Source organism: Scylla paramamosain, chromosome 15, assembly GCF_035594125.1.
Source record: "Scylla paramamosain isolate STU-SP2022 chromosome 15, ASM3559412v1, whole genome shotgun sequence".
Lineage (NCBI taxonomy): Eukaryota > Metazoa > Arthropoda > Malacostraca > Decapoda > Portunidae > Scylla > Scylla paramamosain.
The window spans coordinates 8,445,493-8,466,476 of record NC_087165.1 but is presented as its reverse complement, the minus strand read 5'-3'; the positions used below and the strand labels follow the sequence as shown (position 1 = coordinate 8,466,476).

At 39.3% G+C, this 20,984-nt stretch overlaps 1 protein-coding gene across 4 annotated transcripts in view; it reads left to right on the top strand.

The window, feature by feature from the left end:
• Nucleotides 1-1,357: 1,357 nt before the first annotated feature.
• The window catches only part of LOC135107363 (uncharacterized), a 61,089-nt gene continuing 41,462 nt past the window's right edge, over nt 1,358-20,984 (top strand). For all 4 annotated transcript variants that reach the window (XM_064017116.1, XM_064017117.1, XM_064017115.1 and 1 more), the window contains exons 1-5: nt 1,358-1,461; nt 4,669-4,720; nt 6,173-6,332; nt 7,377-7,452; nt 9,250-17,001. In XM_064017116.1, the coding sequence (XP_063873186.1) occupies nt 4,705-4,720; nt 6,173-6,332; nt 7,377-7,452; nt 9,250-17,001 (8,004 nt within the window). In that variant the 5' untranslated portion in view covers nt 1,358-1,461; nt 4,669-4,704. The remainder of the gene's footprint in view (nt 1,462-4,668; nt 4,721-6,172; nt 6,333-7,376; nt 7,453-9,249; nt 17,002-20,984) is intronic.

Sequence of the window (20,984 nt, the reverse complement as noted above, 5' to 3'; positions counted from 1 at the left end):
GCCAAGAGCCAAATACACTAACTGCATGTCACTTCTTGTTAGCTTCTTAGAGTACAGTCCACAAATGATATATCAAGACCATAACTGGATATAAGTACCATATTTTTGGTGTTTTAAGGCAGATTTTTACATGAAGACAGTCTAAGAAATTGTAAATCTTAGTAAATTTTGACAGTCATTTGTGTTTCAGGTAATGAATCATTATTAATTTTTAAAGTTAGCTTTAATACACTGCAAAAATTATGAGGCAAGAATGTGGGCACAACTAATAAATTTCTCTCACTTGCTCTGTATATTACAATCAGTGGGCATCATTTCGATCCCTATACCTAAGCATAGTAAGCTCTTGCGATGTCCCTAATGTCAACCACCTGGGCTGGATAATACATAATAGCTGTATTGCCAATTTTGTACTTTCACCACACAGTCGACCCTGCAGTGAATGTCTTCCCCACTATGTGCCCCGTCATAGTTGTCTGCAGGGCCCATGGCAAACATGGCACCACAGGGCTTGGCACTGTTATGTCAGGTCCAGCTGCACTGATGCCATGATTTACTGTTTATACTTTTAATGCATAGTATGAGCCGAGCATTTTTATCTATATTTAATAGTCGAATGTTAATATAAACATGCTCCCACTTCCTTGCTCCTAGCAGTCATCTTTCTCCACAGTATACACGTTAGTCACAAACTTATTACGTGTATTATTGCGTATGCGTGTCACAGCTGTACACTTAATATGTAAAAGGTATCTGATCCTTCATGAAAACGAGTACTATTTACGTATTTACAGATCGATTTTTTGATTCCGGATAAGTGTTCTTATTCATGTCTTGTTCTAGGTGTGTGGGTTTCACTGACTTATCTTGGCTGAATCCGCTGTGAAGTATCTGGAAAGCAGCAGAAGAACAGCGTAGCACATCACTCTTCTCGCAGACGACTTTTCAAAGCCCACACAAAGAATTGCACGACTCGTCATTTATGTATTCCTCGTACTACCAGACTGGAATATTCGTTAAACTTCCAGAATAACGACTAGGGCTAATCAAGAGGTGTCAGGATATGGCACATAGGAGTTAGAGGATAAAGGTACTAGTTTAACGCAGCACTATGTTCTTCACCACTGTTCCGTCATACAAGCGAACTTTCAAAGGCCAGCACAAGGCCACACCAATAACTACATCTCCTCCTGTGGATATCTCTTCTTGCTACTACTTGCTAAATTATCTGAATAACCACAAAATTACCCTCGAAGACCACCAGGGCCAGTTAAAAGGTTGAACGATGGAAGAATGAGATGGTTGTGAATAAAGGCCCTAGTTTAAGGTCACCCGGGGCTTTGTTTACATCGGGAGTGCAAATGGCCGGCGGCGGGAGGCGAGACAGGGAAGGTCCTCTGGCGGCCAGCTAGGCAAGCCGCACTGAAAGCATCATGATACCGAAACCGCTCTCTCCTCATTGTAAGTGTTGACCATTATTCCATTTCTTGGCATTGATGTAATGCAAGTTGTGGGCCCAGATATTCTAGGAGCCTTGGTACCTTTGTAGGACAAGTAACATAGATGGAATGTGCCATGATATCTGTATAGGAAAGGTTTTTTCTTGGCATGTATTTGCTACCATTCAATGGGTGGCCATATTGAAATCAAACTTAACACCGATGTTTAGGGTCTTAGAAAAAGAGACATCTTGCGATATTATTTGGCCACTAGACACGGTTATTAGCAGTAGTAAAGCATTGTGATACAGTTATGCGATTCTAAGGTATTGTGAGTGAACAGTGAAGTGCAGTATGTGATCGCCAAAGGTCTATTTATGCAATGACCACCGAAGTTTCCGACCAATAGCCAGTGACAATCGTTGTTAGTGATACTGCCTACGACTTTTGGAACCCTAGAATATGTGATCTTTGAGTATCGACAATGTGATCTGTGTTGTGATCTGAAGAAGGTGTCAGTGATATACAAACCGTGGCCCATTACGTAAATATGCGAGAGGTTTGTTCCAACATATTTTAAGCTAAGTTAGCTTTATATCAAGAGTAACTGCTTACATATCTTCGTTGAATGCCCAATATATTGAAGTGATGGCTGTTGGAGTGACCTAGTATTAACTTAAAATGAATTCATTTAGGTTAATACTATTGTATGATCTTGAAGCTAGTTATTGAAAAATCTGATGTCATATTTGCTGATAAATTACTTGAATGGTGTTGTCAGTGCACAGTTTCTACTATGAATGATAGTGAATTAGTTGCCTTACAGGGCACTGCTGTTTGAAGAAAATCTGGGTACAAATTAATTATGCTGGCAAAGAACCATAATACATACTAGTTTTTTGAAAGTTTATTACCTTTAAAGTTTGTGAAACCTTATTCATTTATTCAGAATTTATGAAATATCCATGGCAATTCTTATGTTTGGAATTGTACAGTCCAGGGGTGATGTTTTCTTTAAAAACCCCTGTCTAAAAGTTGTATGTGAATCTTTTGATATAAATGAACCCTGGTGACATTTGTGTTAATCTATGCTTTTAGCTTTATTGTGTTGGTGATTTTTCAGATTAAGGTTCTGAACAACTTAATATTGGTGTTGATTCCTGTCATTGACTATTGATGTAGTTAGGTGTGACAATTTTAGAGGGATAATGTTTTCTCTGAATAATTGAAGCCATCATAATTGTTGTAGTGTTTATCTCTTAGCAGGTACCTGATAGGTTATAAATGTAAGGACTTGTTTATATTCAGTGGATAAAACACAAAAGCCATAACTACAAATAAGCAATCATTGCCTGTTCACATATTGTATGATAGTTTACCATAAGTTGGAATGCCAACCATTTGAATAATGAACTGGCCTCTGCTGTGGAGAAATTCAGATAGCCTAGACTGACTACTGTTGTAATGATAGTGACTTGTGTTCATATGGAGCTTTCATGGCTGATGATGATGATGATGATGGTGGTGGTTTTGTGTGTGTGTGTGTGTGTGTGTGTGTGTGTGTGTGTGTGTGTGTGTGTGTGTGTGTGTGTGTGTGTGTACTTATATACCTCTCTCTCTCTCTCTCTCTCTCTCTCTCTCTCTCTCTCTCTCTCTCTCTCTCTCTCTCTCTCTCTCTCTCTCTCTCTCTCTCTCTCTATTACATAAGTAAGTTGTGATGGTGGCTGGTCTCTTCCAGAAGTAAGAGTATTCTCAATCAACATTTCTCTCTCTCTCTCTCTCTCTCTCTCTCTCTCTCTCTCTCTCTCTCTCTCTCTCTCTCTCTCTCTCTCTCTCTCTCTCTCTCTCTCTCTCTCTCTCTCTTCCATTGATGGTGCTGGACTGGGGATCCACCTTCTCTTGTCTAGTTTTCCTTTTCTCCAAGTAATGATGGGAATTCACTGAATGTAACTATTAGAGGCTATTCAGTTTCTGTGGGTTAGTGGCATCTGGCACAGACCATATCTTAGTTGTTGATAAGTCCAGTTGTGGGGAGCTCTCAGAGCTGTCTGGCTGTTGTGGCAGTCTTATCTGTTACTCATAAATTTGTATCCCCTGATAATGTTTCTGCTTGACACAACTATGTATTGCAGCTGTCCTTTCATTGTGAGGGGGTTGGTTGTTACTATGCCACCCTCATAGGGGTTTGACCCCAGGACTTACTGGTGCATTGAGCACTCACCATTACACAGCCAAGTTCATCCAGTAGAATCCAGTAGAAAAGAGTTCCAGTAGTTAGTCAATAGTTTTGAAGATTTCTTGACCTTTGTCTTGGAATAATATTAGTTATTGGAAGGTGGGAAAAAAGAATCAAGCAGAGAATTACAGTGTGTGTCAGTGAAGGAGATAAGAGCTTTAGATATTGATGGTCTCTTGCATCAGCACATAGAGTGAAAGAGATAAAATAGTAGACTTTGATGCACTCTTGCATTAGTAAGGTGGACAGAATGGGCATTAGAATAAGAAGAAAGTCATGTATGGTAAGGTTGCAGGGGAAAGGAGATAGGCAGCTAGTAGGTAGAGAAGACAGTAACCAAGGAAATGTTGGCCAAAGATAACTAGAGATGCAGCACTGTAGTGAACTCTGAGAGGTTGAAGACATTTGATTAAAAGAGACAATACATTTTGTCCTATGGACAGTCTAAATCCATCCATCTTGATTACTTTAAAAGAGAGCCATAACATAAATCATATTGTATGAAAAGCTGTGCTGTTGGGATGTCTGGTAACTGCTGTACAGCTAATTGTTAAAAACTAGTACTCTGATGGTTATAACATTTACCAGCATTGTCATTGCTATTTTCTTGTATTTGTAGTCAGCATATGCTCACAGTGCTTTTGGCAAGGAGTTGATTAATGTTAATGTTTAATTCTGGTGTGAGGAGGACCTTGTAAACAATAACCACTTTCTTTTTTCTCTTTGTACTACCAGCTCATTGCTATAACAGAAAACACCTTTTTGTAGTCCAGGTTATTAAAATTAAAACAGCTTGATGCATTATGTAACTCATTAGTATTACTGTTCTTGTTGTTATTATTATTATTATTATTATTATTATTATTATTATTATTATTATTATTATTATTGTTATTTTTGTTATTATTATTATTATTATTATTATTATTATTATTATTATTATTATTATTATTATTATTATTATTATTATTGTAATTTTTTATTTTTTTACAGAATGAAGTGAAAAGAGTAAAGAACTAATCCTCCAAGATGGACTATCCTAAGGGTAAGCAAACAATGCCTCTTTTGCAAGAAATACTTTACGAAATATAGATATCCTTCTCTTGATAATTTATTCTTTTTTTTTTTACCATTGCACTTAATTACTTGTATGATTTGAATGTTACAGGTGTACATATGATAGAATTGTTCTTGAACCTTGATTGTAGGAAGCTTGTGACACTCTCTCTTGTTATCTAGTATTCTTGATAAACTGTCCTTGATTAGATGTTTGCTTGGTTAAGTTTCCTGTCATTTACACTGTATGAACCAATGTTATACTTCTGTAGTAAATGATAATGGTACATCTCTCTCTTTACACATCTGTATGTCTGTCTGGTGCTTCAGAATTAACACAAATCATTAAGACTTTGCTGGCATTCCCTGTGTTGGAGAGAAGAATAAGAGTAATGAATGGATGGCCTAGAAAAAGGCTAGTGGTCAGCCAGTTCTGTCATTAAAGATTACATGGGTTTATTCAGAGGGTACCATCATATGCAACAGTTCCCATAGATGTCCATAGTATGCATTGTCACGAATATATGTCTGCAGAGACCCATTAAGAAATATATACCATTTCTTGCAATATGGTGGAGAAAATATGGTCTGTATTTATAATATATATATATATATATATATATATATATATTGTGTGTGTGTGTGTGTGTGTGTGTGTGTGTGTGTGTGTGTTTCAAAGTAGAATGGACAGCCATTACATAACAAGGTCAGGAGCTCAATAGGTCTGGATTATTGAGCTCCTGACCTTATTATATAATGGCTGTCCATTCTATTCTGCAACTCCACCTTACTGCTGGGTGGACAAGAATACTTTTCAGTCGTGCCATATTATAATCTTCCTCACTGGCACTGGAGTGTTGCAAATAACAGTCTTTTTTTTTTTTTTTTTTTTTTTTTTTTTTTTTTTTTTGTCAGATTGTACCAAAGGTAGACATATCTTAATAATTCTGTGAGACATCGCCATTGATATGTCTATTTAGCAGCATAAGATATAAACACTCTCTTAGCTGACAGACATGAATGCTGCTTGGTCATCAGTCCCTTCCCTAGTTGCCCATACTAGCAAAATTACTTCAGTCTGTTGTGCCACAACTGTTCAATAGGCATGTTGATCACTACCAGTTCCTAAGGCAGACTTAGTGAGTTATGTTGCCAAGTCTCTTACTAGATCATGCATTTATAAGCACCTTGGTATAGCTTTTTCTTATTTTCTTTGCTTAGGCAAGGTCGCTTAAATTGTGGGTGCGTATGTATCAGTTTTTATGTAGTTTGGTGTCATTTTATTTAACCAGCTTTAGAGTAAATATTGATGGAATTGTCACAGTTATTGTTGATCCATCATGCTGTATGGTAATGGAAACACAAATTTTTAAGAGATAGAGAAGACCATGATGTTATGATGTGTGTTCACTTTCATCAGATTTTATTTTCCCCTTTACAGAAGTACAAGAAAAACTTGCTCATTTGCGCTCCTATGTTCCATTCGTGGAGCGTATGATCTCCAAGCTAGAGGTGCGCTCCCAGCTGGTAGGTGCTAGTCATGGACAACTTGAAAGACTTCATGGCCTGCATGGGTTTCTCACCAACCCAATAACGAGAGTGTAAGTATTTGTAATTTTGCGTATGTTGTGTATGTCACTGTGGTAAATTACTTTTTATCTCTAAGTTTTAGGAGCAAGACAACTTCACCTCAGCATTGTGAGGATAAGATATGCATGCAGCTGCTGTGGTCAAGATGAAAGCTGCTCACCATCTTTTCTTTTCATCTTATCTAAAGTTGTGCTAAGGAGGACCTTTTCTATCACATACCACTATTTTTATCTATGGTGTCAAGATTATTCCACGAAAAAGCAGCATTGAAGAAAAAGTGGTATAAACTTTTTCAACTCCATCTGTAACTTAACTCATGATGTCTCAATTATTATTTTTAACTTTTAACAGATCTACTGTCATTCTTCTGTCCAGTGATCGAGAAACCAAATATGTATTTTTATATGATAAGGGAGATGAAGGGAAGAGATGTAAAACTCGTTGTATCAGGAAGCCAGTGTCTGAGTTAGGTGGGAGCCAGGTTGACTGAGCCACCAACCAATCAGCAGCTAGGTTACAAGAGCCACCCACCAATCAGTGATGAGATTACAAAAGTGGTTTAGGCTCCATTTGCAAGCTAGGAATTAGTGGACTATAGCCCGGAAGTACCCTTAGCTTTTGACATGAGGTAATATTTCAGTTTGGTCTGGAAGAAAGTTTGTTTTGAAATTTGTATCATAGTAAGTAATACATACATGCAAGAGTGATGTCTTTGAACAAGGGAGAATGGTTGTGCATGATAGAGATAGAGGGAATAGTTTGTGATGAATAACTGATGTGGCTTCAAAGTCTTTTATTGGAGTCTTGCTTGTATCTGCTGTGGTCAGGTTAGATGTGAGAATGGAATTAGAAGCAGTAGAAGTAAAGCATATCTTCTGTTTAGGGTAACTCAGATAGGTAATGCAACTAACCCTTATGCATTGCTGTGGGTGATTTAGTCCTCCTCTTTGTGAGGCAATCTGTACCCTTGGTGTTTATGTTGTCTGAACAAATTTCTTGTTGCCATCATGTTCAAATAGCAGAATAATTAAAAAAATAATCCCTACATGTTTCAGGCCAAGAATGGAGATGCTGGAGAAGATGGAGGCTGTGATACGTAGCATGCAAGATAAAGTCCACAGAGCACAAGGGGTAAGAAGATAAAAAAAAAAAAAAAAAAAAAAAAACTACTGTTGCTGTGTTGTTAGCTTTACTTTCTTAATGGTTTAAATTGACATTTAGGCAGAGTAAATTCCTGGGATGTATGTTTTATAAGAATGGGATGTGATGGTATAAACACACTCAAGAAAACTTACCCTGCTGTTTTTAACTTTGTTGGCAAGCTTTGTACTCGCTGCACTTTGGTGGTCATGAGACGTGCTGATGCATGATTGTGTTTGTCATTGAGTAAAGTGAGGTCAGCCATACAACTTTTGTTAGTTACTTTGAATACTTCTCAGGAAGTATAATTCATTCATGACTAATAAGCTTGTTTTACATTGTTTTTAGTGCTAAACTATGTGTACTGGAAAGTGATAGAGAAATGTAAACGTTTGGTAGGACTGTCAGACTCCTATTCCCTTGTTTTCTGCTTTCTGGGACAGGTGGATGTTCATGTTCCTTGTTCTATTCATGTCTATAAAGCTACAACTGACTTCAATCACTGAGAAGTCAATTAAGTTGGGAGTGAGAATCACTGGACAGTTTTCCCCATTTCACAGAAAATGTTCTCCACAATCTTCTATGAGGAAATCTCTTGAAATTCTGTATGTGGGAGCTCATCTGTGAGCTGGGCTGGGCTTGAGTGTGACTGTAGATGTCAGGTGTTCCATAGAGTGAGGTGTAGCATCACATTGTGCCATCCATGTGTTTTTATTGAACTTGAGTCTTACACTGTAACATTTGGCTCCTTTGGAGTTCAACTCATAGGAGTAGATCATCATTACTTATAATCCCATGTAAAGTTAGTGATAGCACAAGAAAGTGTTAGCAGGTAAGGAGTGTTTGAATGAAGCATTGTGTGTTGGGTGAAATAGACATGCTATGCAGCTGATAATCACCCATGTTATTTGATGAGACCATGAAAAGTTATGCACAAGCCTCTACAAAGTACAGATTGCTAATTGATAAATACTCCCATGATCTATAACATCAGAGGGGTTGTGAGGAATTATAATCGAGTACCAGGAATTATCAGATGAGATGGGGGATTGTCAGTTGCACAGCATATTGATTTCAAGCAATACATAAAATTTAATAAAGACACTCCCTACCTCATTACAGTTAGTTTTTCACTATCACTGGCCTTGCTGTGGAAGTATGTGGCCAGTTCCTGGGGTGAAGTAAGATTGCTCATAAGACTTTCTTTTTCCACCAGGGGCTAAGAGTGTGAATGATGTGTGTATGAGCATATGGTGCTTTGTCTGGCCCATCCCTTGTGCAGTTGTCAGTTTGGTATATAGAAAAATAGATCATTAGCTTTATGTGTGCTGTATATAAGGGTGATCTGTGCAAATTGTGGCTTAGGTCCATCTTTATGTTAACAAAGCCACGCATCACAGGAAACTGTGATGCTACATGTGTTACACTGTGAAGTGGGCATCACTATTCAAGGAAAGCCTGGTAAATGGATGAGGTGCTAGATATGTATCACAAGTGATACCTTCACTTTTTCCACTCATTAGATTTCCAAAACATTTCTTCCATCCTCTTTCCACAACCTCTTTCCTTTAATATTGAGAGATGAAGACTCCTCAGAAACCACAACTGTTTAGATCTTTTGATTAATTTATTTTGTTTGAACCATGTTGTTTTGGTGTAGCATGGCTTAGTCTTCTTTCATTAAGTGCATCCAGTCATTGCCAGTGTTTTGAATATCATACATGTTGTGATATAGACTATAAATGGAAGTTGCTTACATCGATAAACTTCACAATGTTTTATTTTCAGAAACCAGCTGGATCTAGTCCTGCTGCAGGAAACACCCGCTTTCCTCAAGAAACCAGTCATCCACGAACAGGAAGTAGCTCATCTGATCCAAGAACATCCACCAAACAGTCTTTTGGTCCTAGCCGGAGTTTTTCGAATGTAGGACAAGTGAGCAGCCCACAAAGAACTCATCAACATTCACCAGTGGCTCGATCAGGATCAGCTGACTGGCAAAATAAAAAGGACTTTGGTGGAAAAGGGGAAAAGCGAAGAGAAGGACAAAGTGAACGGCCCAGAGAAAGGGGACCAGAGCTAGTCAGAGAAGGCAGCTTTGATAGAAATAGACGAGAATGTGAACGTGGTGATCCAAGACATGCTGAGAGAAGTAGAGATCGGGGAAGTGAGCGGAGTCGGGAGAGAGAATACGAGAGGAGTAGGTCGAGGGAGTATGAACACAGACGAGAGATGGACTCGCACAGGTCTCGAGAAATGGAGAGAGGTTCAGACCGGGATAGTAGATTAAGAATTTCTAGTGAGAAAGAATTTGAGAGAAGACAAGGAAGCTCTAAGGATAGAGATTATGAAAGAGACAGGAATAGAGATTTTGGTAGGATTAGTAGTTCACAGGAAAGAAGTGAATATGGTAAGGAGAGAGACTATCGCCGCAGGAGTCAAGATTGTAGTAGTGGTGACAAAGACAGGAGACAGATAGAGGGACGGAGCATTGGAGAACAAGAAAAGACACAAAGCGAAGGGAAAATGTCTTCAAGATGGAGCAGTCTTCTTGATCTCCCCATGCCACCCCCAACAATTTCCCAAGATGCACCACATTCTAGTGATTCCAAGAACACTGGGGCTATAAATGATGAAAAATTCCAAAATTCCAGGGAGAAGCTTCAGAGGTTATTTGGTATACAGGGAGAACCCTCTGGAACCAAAGAAAGGGAAGGAAAACCAACAGCACCAAAGTCTCGGGGATGGCGAGATGAAGTAAGAGCCAGAAAGGACAATTTCCTTTCCCAGAGGTACACCCAGAGTTCTGGTGACATTGATGAGAGAGTAGACATTCATTCTCAGAGACACAAGTTACCACCACCAAGAGAACCTCCTTGGGAAGCTTCTCACCACAACACAGCCATGGCTTTCCCTAACACTAAGACTTCAGAACCAAGAGAACACTCAGAACAGTGGAAATCTGGAACTGTGAACAAAAGCACTGAAAGTAATCCTGCAAAAGGTGAGAACTTTGAATCAGCAAGGGATACACCTCTATCACCTGATCAGTCTCCAGTTCGTCAGTTTGACTCACTGGACACACCCATGTCCCCTGATGCAGAGGCATCTTTCAGCCCTATCGTTTCCTCAGAAGAATGCACGCCAGTAAAAACCATTCCTCTGGAAAATGTCCAGCAGAAAGGAGTAGATCTCGAAGCAATAAAGAAAGCTTTGGCTCAAATCCGGGCAAATGAAAAGAAATCTGAAGGCAGTCAAGGCCCATCATATCGATATGAAGACTTCGTTGGTCCTGCTTCAAGTTCCAAACCAGACGAAGATGAGCCGTATGATCCAGAGGAGGTATGGAATAATCAAGCACACAGAATGTCTGTAGCAGATAAATCTGGGCATCCCATAATATCCAAATCTGGAGATACTGATTTGCGTTCAGTACCAAAGGATGTGACCTCACTACCTCAGAATTATCAAGGTAAAGTGCAGCCTGGAAAAGTTGGGTTTCCTGGTTCTGTAGCATTTGGTAAAGAGGAAGCTCACAGCCCTGGACCTTCTAGAAGTGCACTTCCACCAAGCAAGTCTCCCCAGAGGCAGACAAGTACTGACAGCCCAAGAGCCACGGTGCCGTCAGGTCTGCCTGACCATCCTGTAACACCAGGTTCTGGATGGTTTCAGAGCGGATCAGCTTCAGTTTCAAGATCAAATAGTTCAAGTGATACTGATATGAGAGTCCATCCTTCCAGAGGAACATTACCAAGGCACATAGCACCACCACAAGAATCATCATCATCCATATCACAACCATCTCCATTTCAGCCACCTCGCCCGGCTCATCCTTCCCCTGCTTCTGTAATTGCTCAGAGATCTACAAATAGACCACCCGAGGACTTGCCTGATAAAGATGCACGTAACTACATAGGGGGTAGGTTTGATAGTGTTCGTTTAAGAATTGCCCATGCTGGTGGTGAACTCATCAAACCAGGTCAACAAGGTGTTGCTGCCAGCCAGATGGAAAAGTATAAGATCAAAAAACAAGCAGCAAGTGTATCAGAAATTAAGTCATCATCATCACTAAGTTCTTCATCTTCAAAACTAGATGTGGGAAACAAAAGTAAGGAATCTGTATCAGTGCTTGACCTCTTACTTCCAGAGACAAGTGAAACTAAAGCGGAAGAAAGTCCATCAAATCGGGATCCTCATCAAGTCGGCCAACTCCCAAGAGATCCAAGATTAAAACCCCCCGATGTGCCGGAAAGTGACACTTTGAGTGGTACAGTACATGCTCGAGATCCAAGATTACCAGTTAGTGCAGGCCCTTCACGAGATCCTCGCCATCAGACTAATCGTGATCCAAGAAAAGATGGCAGTAAATTCCCTGCTGGATTACATAGAGAAGATCTCCCTAGACATTATGGAACTCCTGGCTCCATAAGTAGAGACCCAAGACAAGACTTGGCGAAAGTTACCCATGTAACAACTCCGATCAGAGACCCAAGGCATGAACGTATCCCATCAAGAGGAGTCAGAGACATCAGGCAAGAAACTGGAGGATTTCCTCCCATGGCAGGCAGTCAACCCAGAGACCCAAGAATGGTCTCAAGAGGGGACAGACCTAATTCTGTTTGGCCACAGCATCAGCCACCCCCAGTTCCAGCTACGAGTTATGGGATGCAGGCACCTCCTGTTATTGCTGATAACCCTCCATCTCAGTCTGCTAGTGGACCTTTGATTGGGCAAACTTTTACTTGCCTAATGATGAGAGGACTGCCCGCATTCACAAATTCAAATCACATATATCTCTTTTTTCAAGAATACATTTTACGTGATATTTCAATAGAACTGGACAATCACCTCCAGTGTAAGGGTACCGCTTACGTACACTTTCCCAGCCACCAGAGTGCTCGTGAAGCTCTGGAACTCATGAATGGACACTTTTTACAAGGTTCTCCAATCACGCTTAGAATATGTACTGTGGGCATACTACGCCAAGCCAAAAATGCATATGAAAATTTAAATAGAGAAAGAGAAGCTCGTCTTGGCATTCCAGAGCGACCTAGAGGAAATGGCAATCCATTTTTCAAACCTCGATCTAAAGAGCCTCAAAGTAAACCACCAGTACCCAAACCCAGTACTGGCATGTCTGAAAAAGCCAGTGATGCACCAGAGTCAGCAGGTAATAAGACACAAGGATCAGGGGAAGGAAGTGATGTTGGAAGCACTGGTCAGTACTCTGATTTGTGTGGAATTAAAGTTCCACCAAAATCAACAACTGGTTTCAAGATCCCAAAGATAAGAAAGGATGAACCTAAGCAGAAAGAAACCAGTAAGGAAGAGGGTACAAACAAACCAGAAACTCAGGGAAAGGTAGCCAGAAGTAATGCTGCAAAAGCATCATCAAAAGACTCTTCAGAATCAGAAGATGAAGTACAGAATATAAAAGCAGCAAACACAAAGACCAGGAAGTTTAAAAAGATAGTGATTTTATCGGACTCAGAGTCAGACAGTGATGAAATTAAGAAGTCTGGAAACAAAGGGAAGAAGAAATCTATACAAACTTCTTCAGTCAGCACAAAGACTGAAAACAAGAACATTAGTAGGAAGGAAGCTAGTGCCGCTTATGATGGTGGTGAAAAGGATGATGATGGGGATGATGAAGATGAGGAAGATGATGATGATGATGATGATGATGAAGGCTATATGGTAATAGATGAAACTATCTTATCAGATAATGAAGAATCAGAAGTAAGTTCTCAAATGTCAGAAGAGCCGTCTGATTTAAGTTCAGGTTCTAAAGACAGGAAGAAAACTAAAACAAAAACCAAGAAGACCAGTGGAAAACAAAAACTAAGCAAGAAATCAGGCTCATATAAAGGTAAAAAGAAATTGCAAAGTAATTCTGCATCAGGAAAGAAGGGACGGGGAAAGAAAAATGCAGATAAATACTTGCATGACAATTCATATAAACCAGATTTGTCATTAAACTCTTCAGTTGGACTGAAACTAACCAGACATACTCAGGGAGAGTTAGAAGAGCTGATACCTGAAGAGAAAAAACTCAAAGTGTTAATTCCAGTTCCTCTTAAAATTGTGACAACAATATGTGAGGATGAGAAATTTAAAAAGAAAGGTGGAAGACAAAAGGTTACTGAAAAAGTGGTACAACCTATTGATAGTCCAAAAACACAAATAATAGTGACCTTGAAAGAAACTCCACAGCCTTTACCAGTAGAAAAAATTGTAAAACCAGATTTGCAAGTGAAACCTACAGATAATTTAATTTTGCCAGTTGATGGTTATTGGGAATATACTGCAAGATATGGCCCAGTTGGTGGCATGTTTCTGCCAGAGAATACACACCTTATGGTTGCTTTGAAAAAAGAGGTATCTGTTGGTACACCAACTTCAAGAAAAGGTAAGAAGAGGCAACTCTCATATTCAGCTTCCAAGAATCCATCAAAGAAACCAAGATCTGACATTTCTTCAAGCTTATTTAGAGACAAGAAAAATGGCACCACAGGCACCAACAGGAGTGAAGGTGCACATGGAACTTCTAAAGAAAACACCAGTGAACCTTGCAGTGGAGTGGAGAAGCGAAGTCTCCCAATGCCTTCCAAAGGAAGTGACAATAAAAGGTTGTGCTTGGAAAAACAAAATACTAAGAGTGAAGGAACCTCACAACCTATTGATCTCTTTGAGACTACCATGCTATCTGATGATCCTGACCTCATGCAGATCACTCCAACTCTCTTTGATGTCGATGAAACCATAACCAGTGCACTGCCAAATGCTTCTGCCTTGGCAAGCGTATTAAGCCCTCTTCATGTAAGTCATGCAGTGACTGAAAACATGAACCATAAAGAGGGGGCAGATAGCATATGGACACCAGGCAAGCATCCATGTGGGGATGAGAAACTGCCATTTGATGTAACAAAACAGTCACATTCCAGAAATGTAATAGAAAATGACACTGTATTAGAGGAGATGATAAGTATTGCCATGAAAACTGCTGATGCAGAAGATAAATTGGGTACTGAAAATAAAGACCAAGAAATGAGTTTTGTAGACATAGGTGCTGTCCAAGTAAAAGAAGAATTAAAGGAAAGTGTTTCAGGTTGTGAGTCAAATCAGTCCAGTGACAGAAATCTAGAAAAGGGTTCTGAAGTAAATGTGGACCATAAGAGAAATGTTTCTGAAAATGAAGTGACCAATATTAAAAAGGAATACAAAGAAGAGCAAGCAGCAAGTAGCACTTCTGATAGTCATAAGCAGGCAGAAGCATTCAACACACAAAGTGAAGTGTTAAAAAATGTAGGTGTTCAGATGAAAACAGATAATTCTGATAAGGTTTTGAAATCAGACAATGATTGTGGGATTACCTCTGTTGAGAAAACTTCAGAAGATGCTAAAGCAGTTAATGAGGGACTTTCTTGGAGGAGAAAATCATCTGATGAATTATTTAAAATAAAATCTGAAGAAGCTATAGGAAGTGAGACTAGAAAAGAAGAGGAATCACTAGAACTCTCCAAAAAACATGAGTCAGATGCCGTAATCAAGCTGGATAAAGACAGTGGGAGTGGCACTGGTACTCATGAAGACACTGATGATGCAGATGATGTAGCAAGTGTTGGGAGAGTGAGCACCAGCAGCTTTGTTGATGATGCCTCTGTCATCTCTAGTGAAGGTCGTGATGTCAAGACTCCTGAATCTCAGCCCCCTAAAAGAGGGAGAAAGGGCAAAAATTTAACGGGTTTGCCCTCAGTGGAATGTCGTAGAGTTACTCGAGGTTCGGTAGTGGAACCTCTGACAGCCGAACATGTCGAGTGGGATGATGGTGGCATTGTGGACTTGTTTCAGTGTGATCAGTGCGACTATTTTGGTCGTCATATTGCCCACCATTTGGTCAATTTTCATACTGATAGAGAATTACCTTGTGAATTCAAGAAGGAAGACTTCCCACCTGTCATTAAAGACTATGTGGGACCACCACAAGAAGGTATTAAGGAAATTGTACCCTTAGATTTGAGCTGGATTCCTAATGCTATGAACTTTGATGAAAATATTACTTGTAAAGAATGTGATTATTGCTCTAGAAACAGATTTGATTTGATTTATCATTATATAGAGCATTTTCCTAAGGCAGGAATTTGCAGTGTGTATCATTGCCGACTTTGTAATTACATGTCTGAGAAGAAGGAGAGCTTTTACAATCACGTCTCAAGTCACACAGGAGAGTACCGCTTCAGGTGTGAGCTGTGTGGCCATAAGACATACAAGAGGGAGCTTCTTGAGTCCCACCACAAGGAAAGTCACATAACTCGGCCTCAAAACTTCTTTGAGGCTCCAGTGATAGAAGAGGATGACTGGCTGTATATATATGTCTGCAAAATTTGTATGTTTGTTAGAATCAGTTTACAAGAAGCAGAAAATCATGTTCAGCAAAAGCATGGTGGAAAGGCAGATATCCATAAAGCCAACATGAGCAGGCCCATTGTTTTGCATTCTGAACTGAGAAAATCTGGAAATGAATCAGACAGTACTCCTTTGTCACGACCAAAATATAAGAAGAAATGTAAGAAGAGGAAAGGTAAGAAGCTCCCAGATCTTGATGTGTTTCTAGGAGAAGAGGAAGAAGATGGAGATGAGATTGAAGAAAAAGCAAAACAGTTAGTTGATAGGATATCTTCTAATATTCACACAAGTATGTCAGTACAAGAAGCAAATAAACGGATGTCATTACTGAATTCCATAAGTAAAAAGTTAGATGAAGAAACTGAAGAGGAAAGCATGGAATTGGAGCCTGAGGCTGAAAGTCAAGTTAAAGAGGAGTCATCTGTTGTTGCTTCATCACAAACATTGGCAGTTGATAGCAAGCCATCCACTGTCAGTGAAGAAACCAGCAAGGATGAAGGTTCAGAAGAAAAAACAAAAAATGAAGAAATCAGCAAGGATGGAGATAAAGAAGAAAAAAAAGATGAGACAGCTGTGATAAGTGGAGGAAAAATTAATGACAGTGTTAGAAGATTGAAAGAAGTAGATAGTTTTTCCATAGAAAGTGATACTGAATCTACTATTAGTGCTGTTGAACCAGAATCTTATGAAGATGAAGTTGTTATCTCAGGGAAAGGCTCCCTCCAGGATACAATTAAAAGGCTTTCTGAGAAATTAGATTTGGGTGCCAAGGAACAAAAAACTGTACAGCGAGAAGAGGAAGCCAAAAAGACTAAGGAACAAAAAGAAAAGCAGGCAGTTGGCCAGAGTACAAACTCTGCTAGTACACATGACAATGATAGTGATTCAGATACGTTAGTTATTTGTGAGGATGCTGATTCAGACAAAGAAGGAGAAACATCCATAGACTTACTCCAAGCAGAACAGAGTTCAAATCAGCCAGCAATCATTGCAGAAACATCCAAGTTATCATTGCAAGATTCCATACAATCCATATTGCGAGAAGCATCTACAAAAGGCCAAAGTGGCTTTCCTGTGCCGAAGTTAAGAATTCTCCCAGCACATCAACTCATTGACCCACAGTTTGCTCCTAAGGTGAGGAATCTAAACCACACTGTTTTGTAGTTTGTGCATATATCATTAAGATGCTTGATAATGACATGGAAGTAAGACAGCTACTGACTTATTAAATACACTACATTACACTAGACTTGCCACCCTTCCATGCCCCTCAGGGATTAGAAGGCAGAAAACTAATTGTAGTAGAAGAATTGGCGAGTATGTTGAAGGATCTTTTGAGAGTTGTTTATGTTAATCCTGGTAGGTTCAGAGGAGATAGCTGAAGATGACTTAGGAAGCTGCATGCAAGCAAGAGTGTAGTATGCCCCATAACAAGTAATGGAGAGTGGAAATGGGTGTAGTGTGTGGGATGGTTTGGAAGGCAGGACAGTAGGGGCTTGTTGAGATGAGTGTAGTGAGGAAGGATGTGTGACTCTCATGCTAGAGAGTGAAGAGAATGTAAAAGAGAATGGCTCAATATGGGTGGAAGAGAATAATGATGTTGGTAAAGTGTAAATTGAGTTAATGAGGTGCCTTTGCACCTCATTAACATATCTTTGCTCATGTAACTCCAAAGATAACAAATAAAAAAGAAAAGGACAAGAGCTTAAATGAAGGTGTTGAAGGATTTGAAGAAGGAAGGAAGATAATATTAATGATTATATTAAAAAGTGAAAAATGTGGAGGATAAATATTAGAAAATGTTGTCATTGTAAATTTTAAAATAAGTTGCATGTCATCATCATCATCATCATCATCATCATCATCATCATCATCATGTCACTGCAGGATAAAGGCTTCACTTCAGTCTTCAGCTACCTATCTGTTTCAAGCCACCTCAGCTGAATTACCTTCCTCACCATGCACTCTTGTGTGGTTTGCTTTTATTTACTGTTCTTGAAGTTCTGTTCTGTTATTCTGTTTTAGTTGTTATCTATTATACATATGATTTTTCTTGCCTTTGTTCACTTATTATAATGTAGCACAGATATCTTCAGCTTTATTCCTGTATTCAGAAACACTGTTCTCTCATCTTAACTGTTTTCAAAAGCCATAGATATGATTAGTTGGATTCTCATGATTGTTCCTCCTGTTAATAATATAGAAATCATGTTAATTTGTCACTAGAATCATAGCAACACCCTTCAAGAACCTGTGTACCTTTTACTACAGCCTTTTGAAAGTATTGAAGCTGTGTTGCAGAAGTGTTTCAGAATATAGGCCTTAGTCTGCTTCCTAGTCCTTGATGCCATTATATTATTTGTTATCCCAGGCATTATTCCCACTATTCTTCTCTAAGTTATCGTTTTAGGACTATTGTAAGACCCCAGGTTCCTAATCCATGTGTTGGAACTTGTAGAATGCACTGATTATAAATCTTTCTCTTTCAATAATATTGAGAGATTACATTCCTTTATTGCTGTTTTGCTTTACCTGAAGCACTTTTGGTAGTTGCTATCCTCTTGATTCTTTTCCTCAATGTAGATTTTTTCTGTCTTGGATATATTTGTAGACTCAATCTATTTTTCAGGAATGTATTTGTGTGTATGTGATAATAAAAAAAAATGTCAGTTTGCTGAGGATAAATGGAGTTAGATGGCTGGAAATATGTTTAAATGCATGTATGGGGTTGAGCTTTAGAATTGGTATTGAAAGTGTGGGAAAACTGGTACATTTTATTTACGGTACACCTTACATATCAGCTTGCATGTACAAGAGGGGTGTGTTGGTGTGAGTGGTTTGTTGGTGGGGTCACAAATTCCAAGTGAAGGATGACAGTTTCATGGTGGCAGAGGGTTAACTGATTTTACTTGTCTTGGGGATTGTGTTGTTAATTCTGTTTATGATTATGGGAATTGAGCTGCATTATTGTCTGTTCTGTTTCTAAGTGGTTGGTGGTGGTTCTAATTGTGTGAAAAGGTAGAGGCCAGGGTAGGAAGGAGAAGGGGACATGAATTACAGGTGCCAAAATATATGAGATGTACCCTAATTTTTTCCCCAGTTTAATTTATTATTGCGTGAAAATTTTTGCAGTGAAATGACACTGTTTAATGTACACGTCAACTCAGTTATCCTCAGTGAGGCCTCTCCCTCAAGGCATATGCTTAGTTTGCCTTTAGGTGATGTCAGGGGAGCTTAATTGCTGCTGCTTCTGACCCACCTTAGTGATATTTGGTGTCTCACCTTGCTGCCCCTCCCCACACGCTTCCATGCTGCAAGATGGTTGGCAAGCCATCCTCAGATGTTGAAAAAGTAAGGATCGATTCTGAGGAAAGAAGCTGTGAGCATAAAGGAGATTTGTCAGCTGACTGTTCAACGGTGATGAACATCCTCGCAGCAGCTCATGAGTCACCTCCTGCTGATGTTCTGCTTTTGAAGAAACATGCTGGATGCTAAAAGAAGACCACCATGCTAACAGAATACTCTTGAAACTTGCTGCAACTATGAACCTACATCTAACTGCAAGAAAACTGAAGCATCTTCAGGATATTATTGTCAAAATTTTTCTGCAATGTCCATGAGACTATTTCAACATTCAGTCATGTGCTGTGGCCAGGAGACACTTTCTTAATGGTAAAATGCAACTTGAATGCCACCATTTCACTAGACAACACAAGGAGTGACCACAGCAATGGTGTAACATACTGTAGGGTGATGAAGGCAGTTTCCAGTTTGCCACAGTACATAAGAGCTCATATCAAGAGGCTGGTTTGAAGGAACAAATGTGATCCACGCTACATTATCAAGACAATGAAACAAAGGGCTCCAGTGATGGTGTAAAAGTGCTTTAGTAGGCTTAAGGGACCTGGCTCAGTTTACTTCTTACCAGAGGAATGTCACCATAAATGCAGAACATTATAAAAGAATCTTGCGTGATCTGATGTCGCCTGTGTGTGATAAATATGATGGTGTGTTTATGCATGATTGTGTCTGGCCACGCTGCTGAACAAGTAGGTAGACTTTAATTGGACAATGATGTTGAGGTGATGAGTTAACCTGGGAACAGTCTAGACCTTAACAGAATGGAAAGTGAATGGGAAGTTATGAAAGGCAAAGTGCATGAGGAGTAGATGACCTTCCTACCTCACCTCATGGAAGTGGTCAGTGAGATGTGGGATGCAGAGATAGACTTGGACTATTTTCAGTTACTTATTGACCGTATGCCAAAGAGGAGGAGGAATATGTTAAAAGCAGTGGATGAAATAACATGCTATTAGGGTTATTTCTCATTTGGTTTGTCATGCTGCAGGTACTCTAAAAGGCTAAGTCAAGTGGGTCCCATTTTAGCATTTGCTGCATGTATATTTTTGAGTTAGATATGGAATCGGTGGAGATGGGACAAAATGAATGAGGGTGAAGTGATTAGAAAGTATTTGAGAGGAATAAAATGTGATGGTTAGAGGAAACACAGGATAAAACAATAATACTTTATTTCTCTGCTTCATCCCATGCTTTCTCTCCACCACATCCCACCCATTTGTCTTAATTGCACAGGAGTATAATAGATGATGAGGATATGAGAGTATGACTGCATATAATATTTAATGAGAGGATAGAGTGATGGAGTGTTTGAGAAAGCATGAGAGTGCTATAATGTTCAGGGATGAGATTCAGGAACATGTGTTGATGGAGAACTCTCAGGTTGAGATGCCAGTGTAGTTTTTGACTTGGCAACATAAACTTTGTTCAAATCCTGTTTATTTACTAGTTGATGAACACACACACACACACACACACACACACTAAGTACACTGTCACTGTAGTCCATTTGTTCCTAGCCTGCAACTGGAGCCTAAGTTTCTTTTGTAACTCATTGCTGATTGGACAGTGGGTCTTGTAACCTCATCGCTGATTGGTCTGCAGCTCATTCTGCCTGTCGCCATTGTAGCCCAGATGTTGGTCTCTCCACTCTGCAAATTTAATTTCTCTTCCTCTTATTTCCTAAATTTTATGCCATTCTTACTTTGTTTCTTTAAATTTGGACAAAAATTATAGATTATGAGTGTGTTAAATTGACA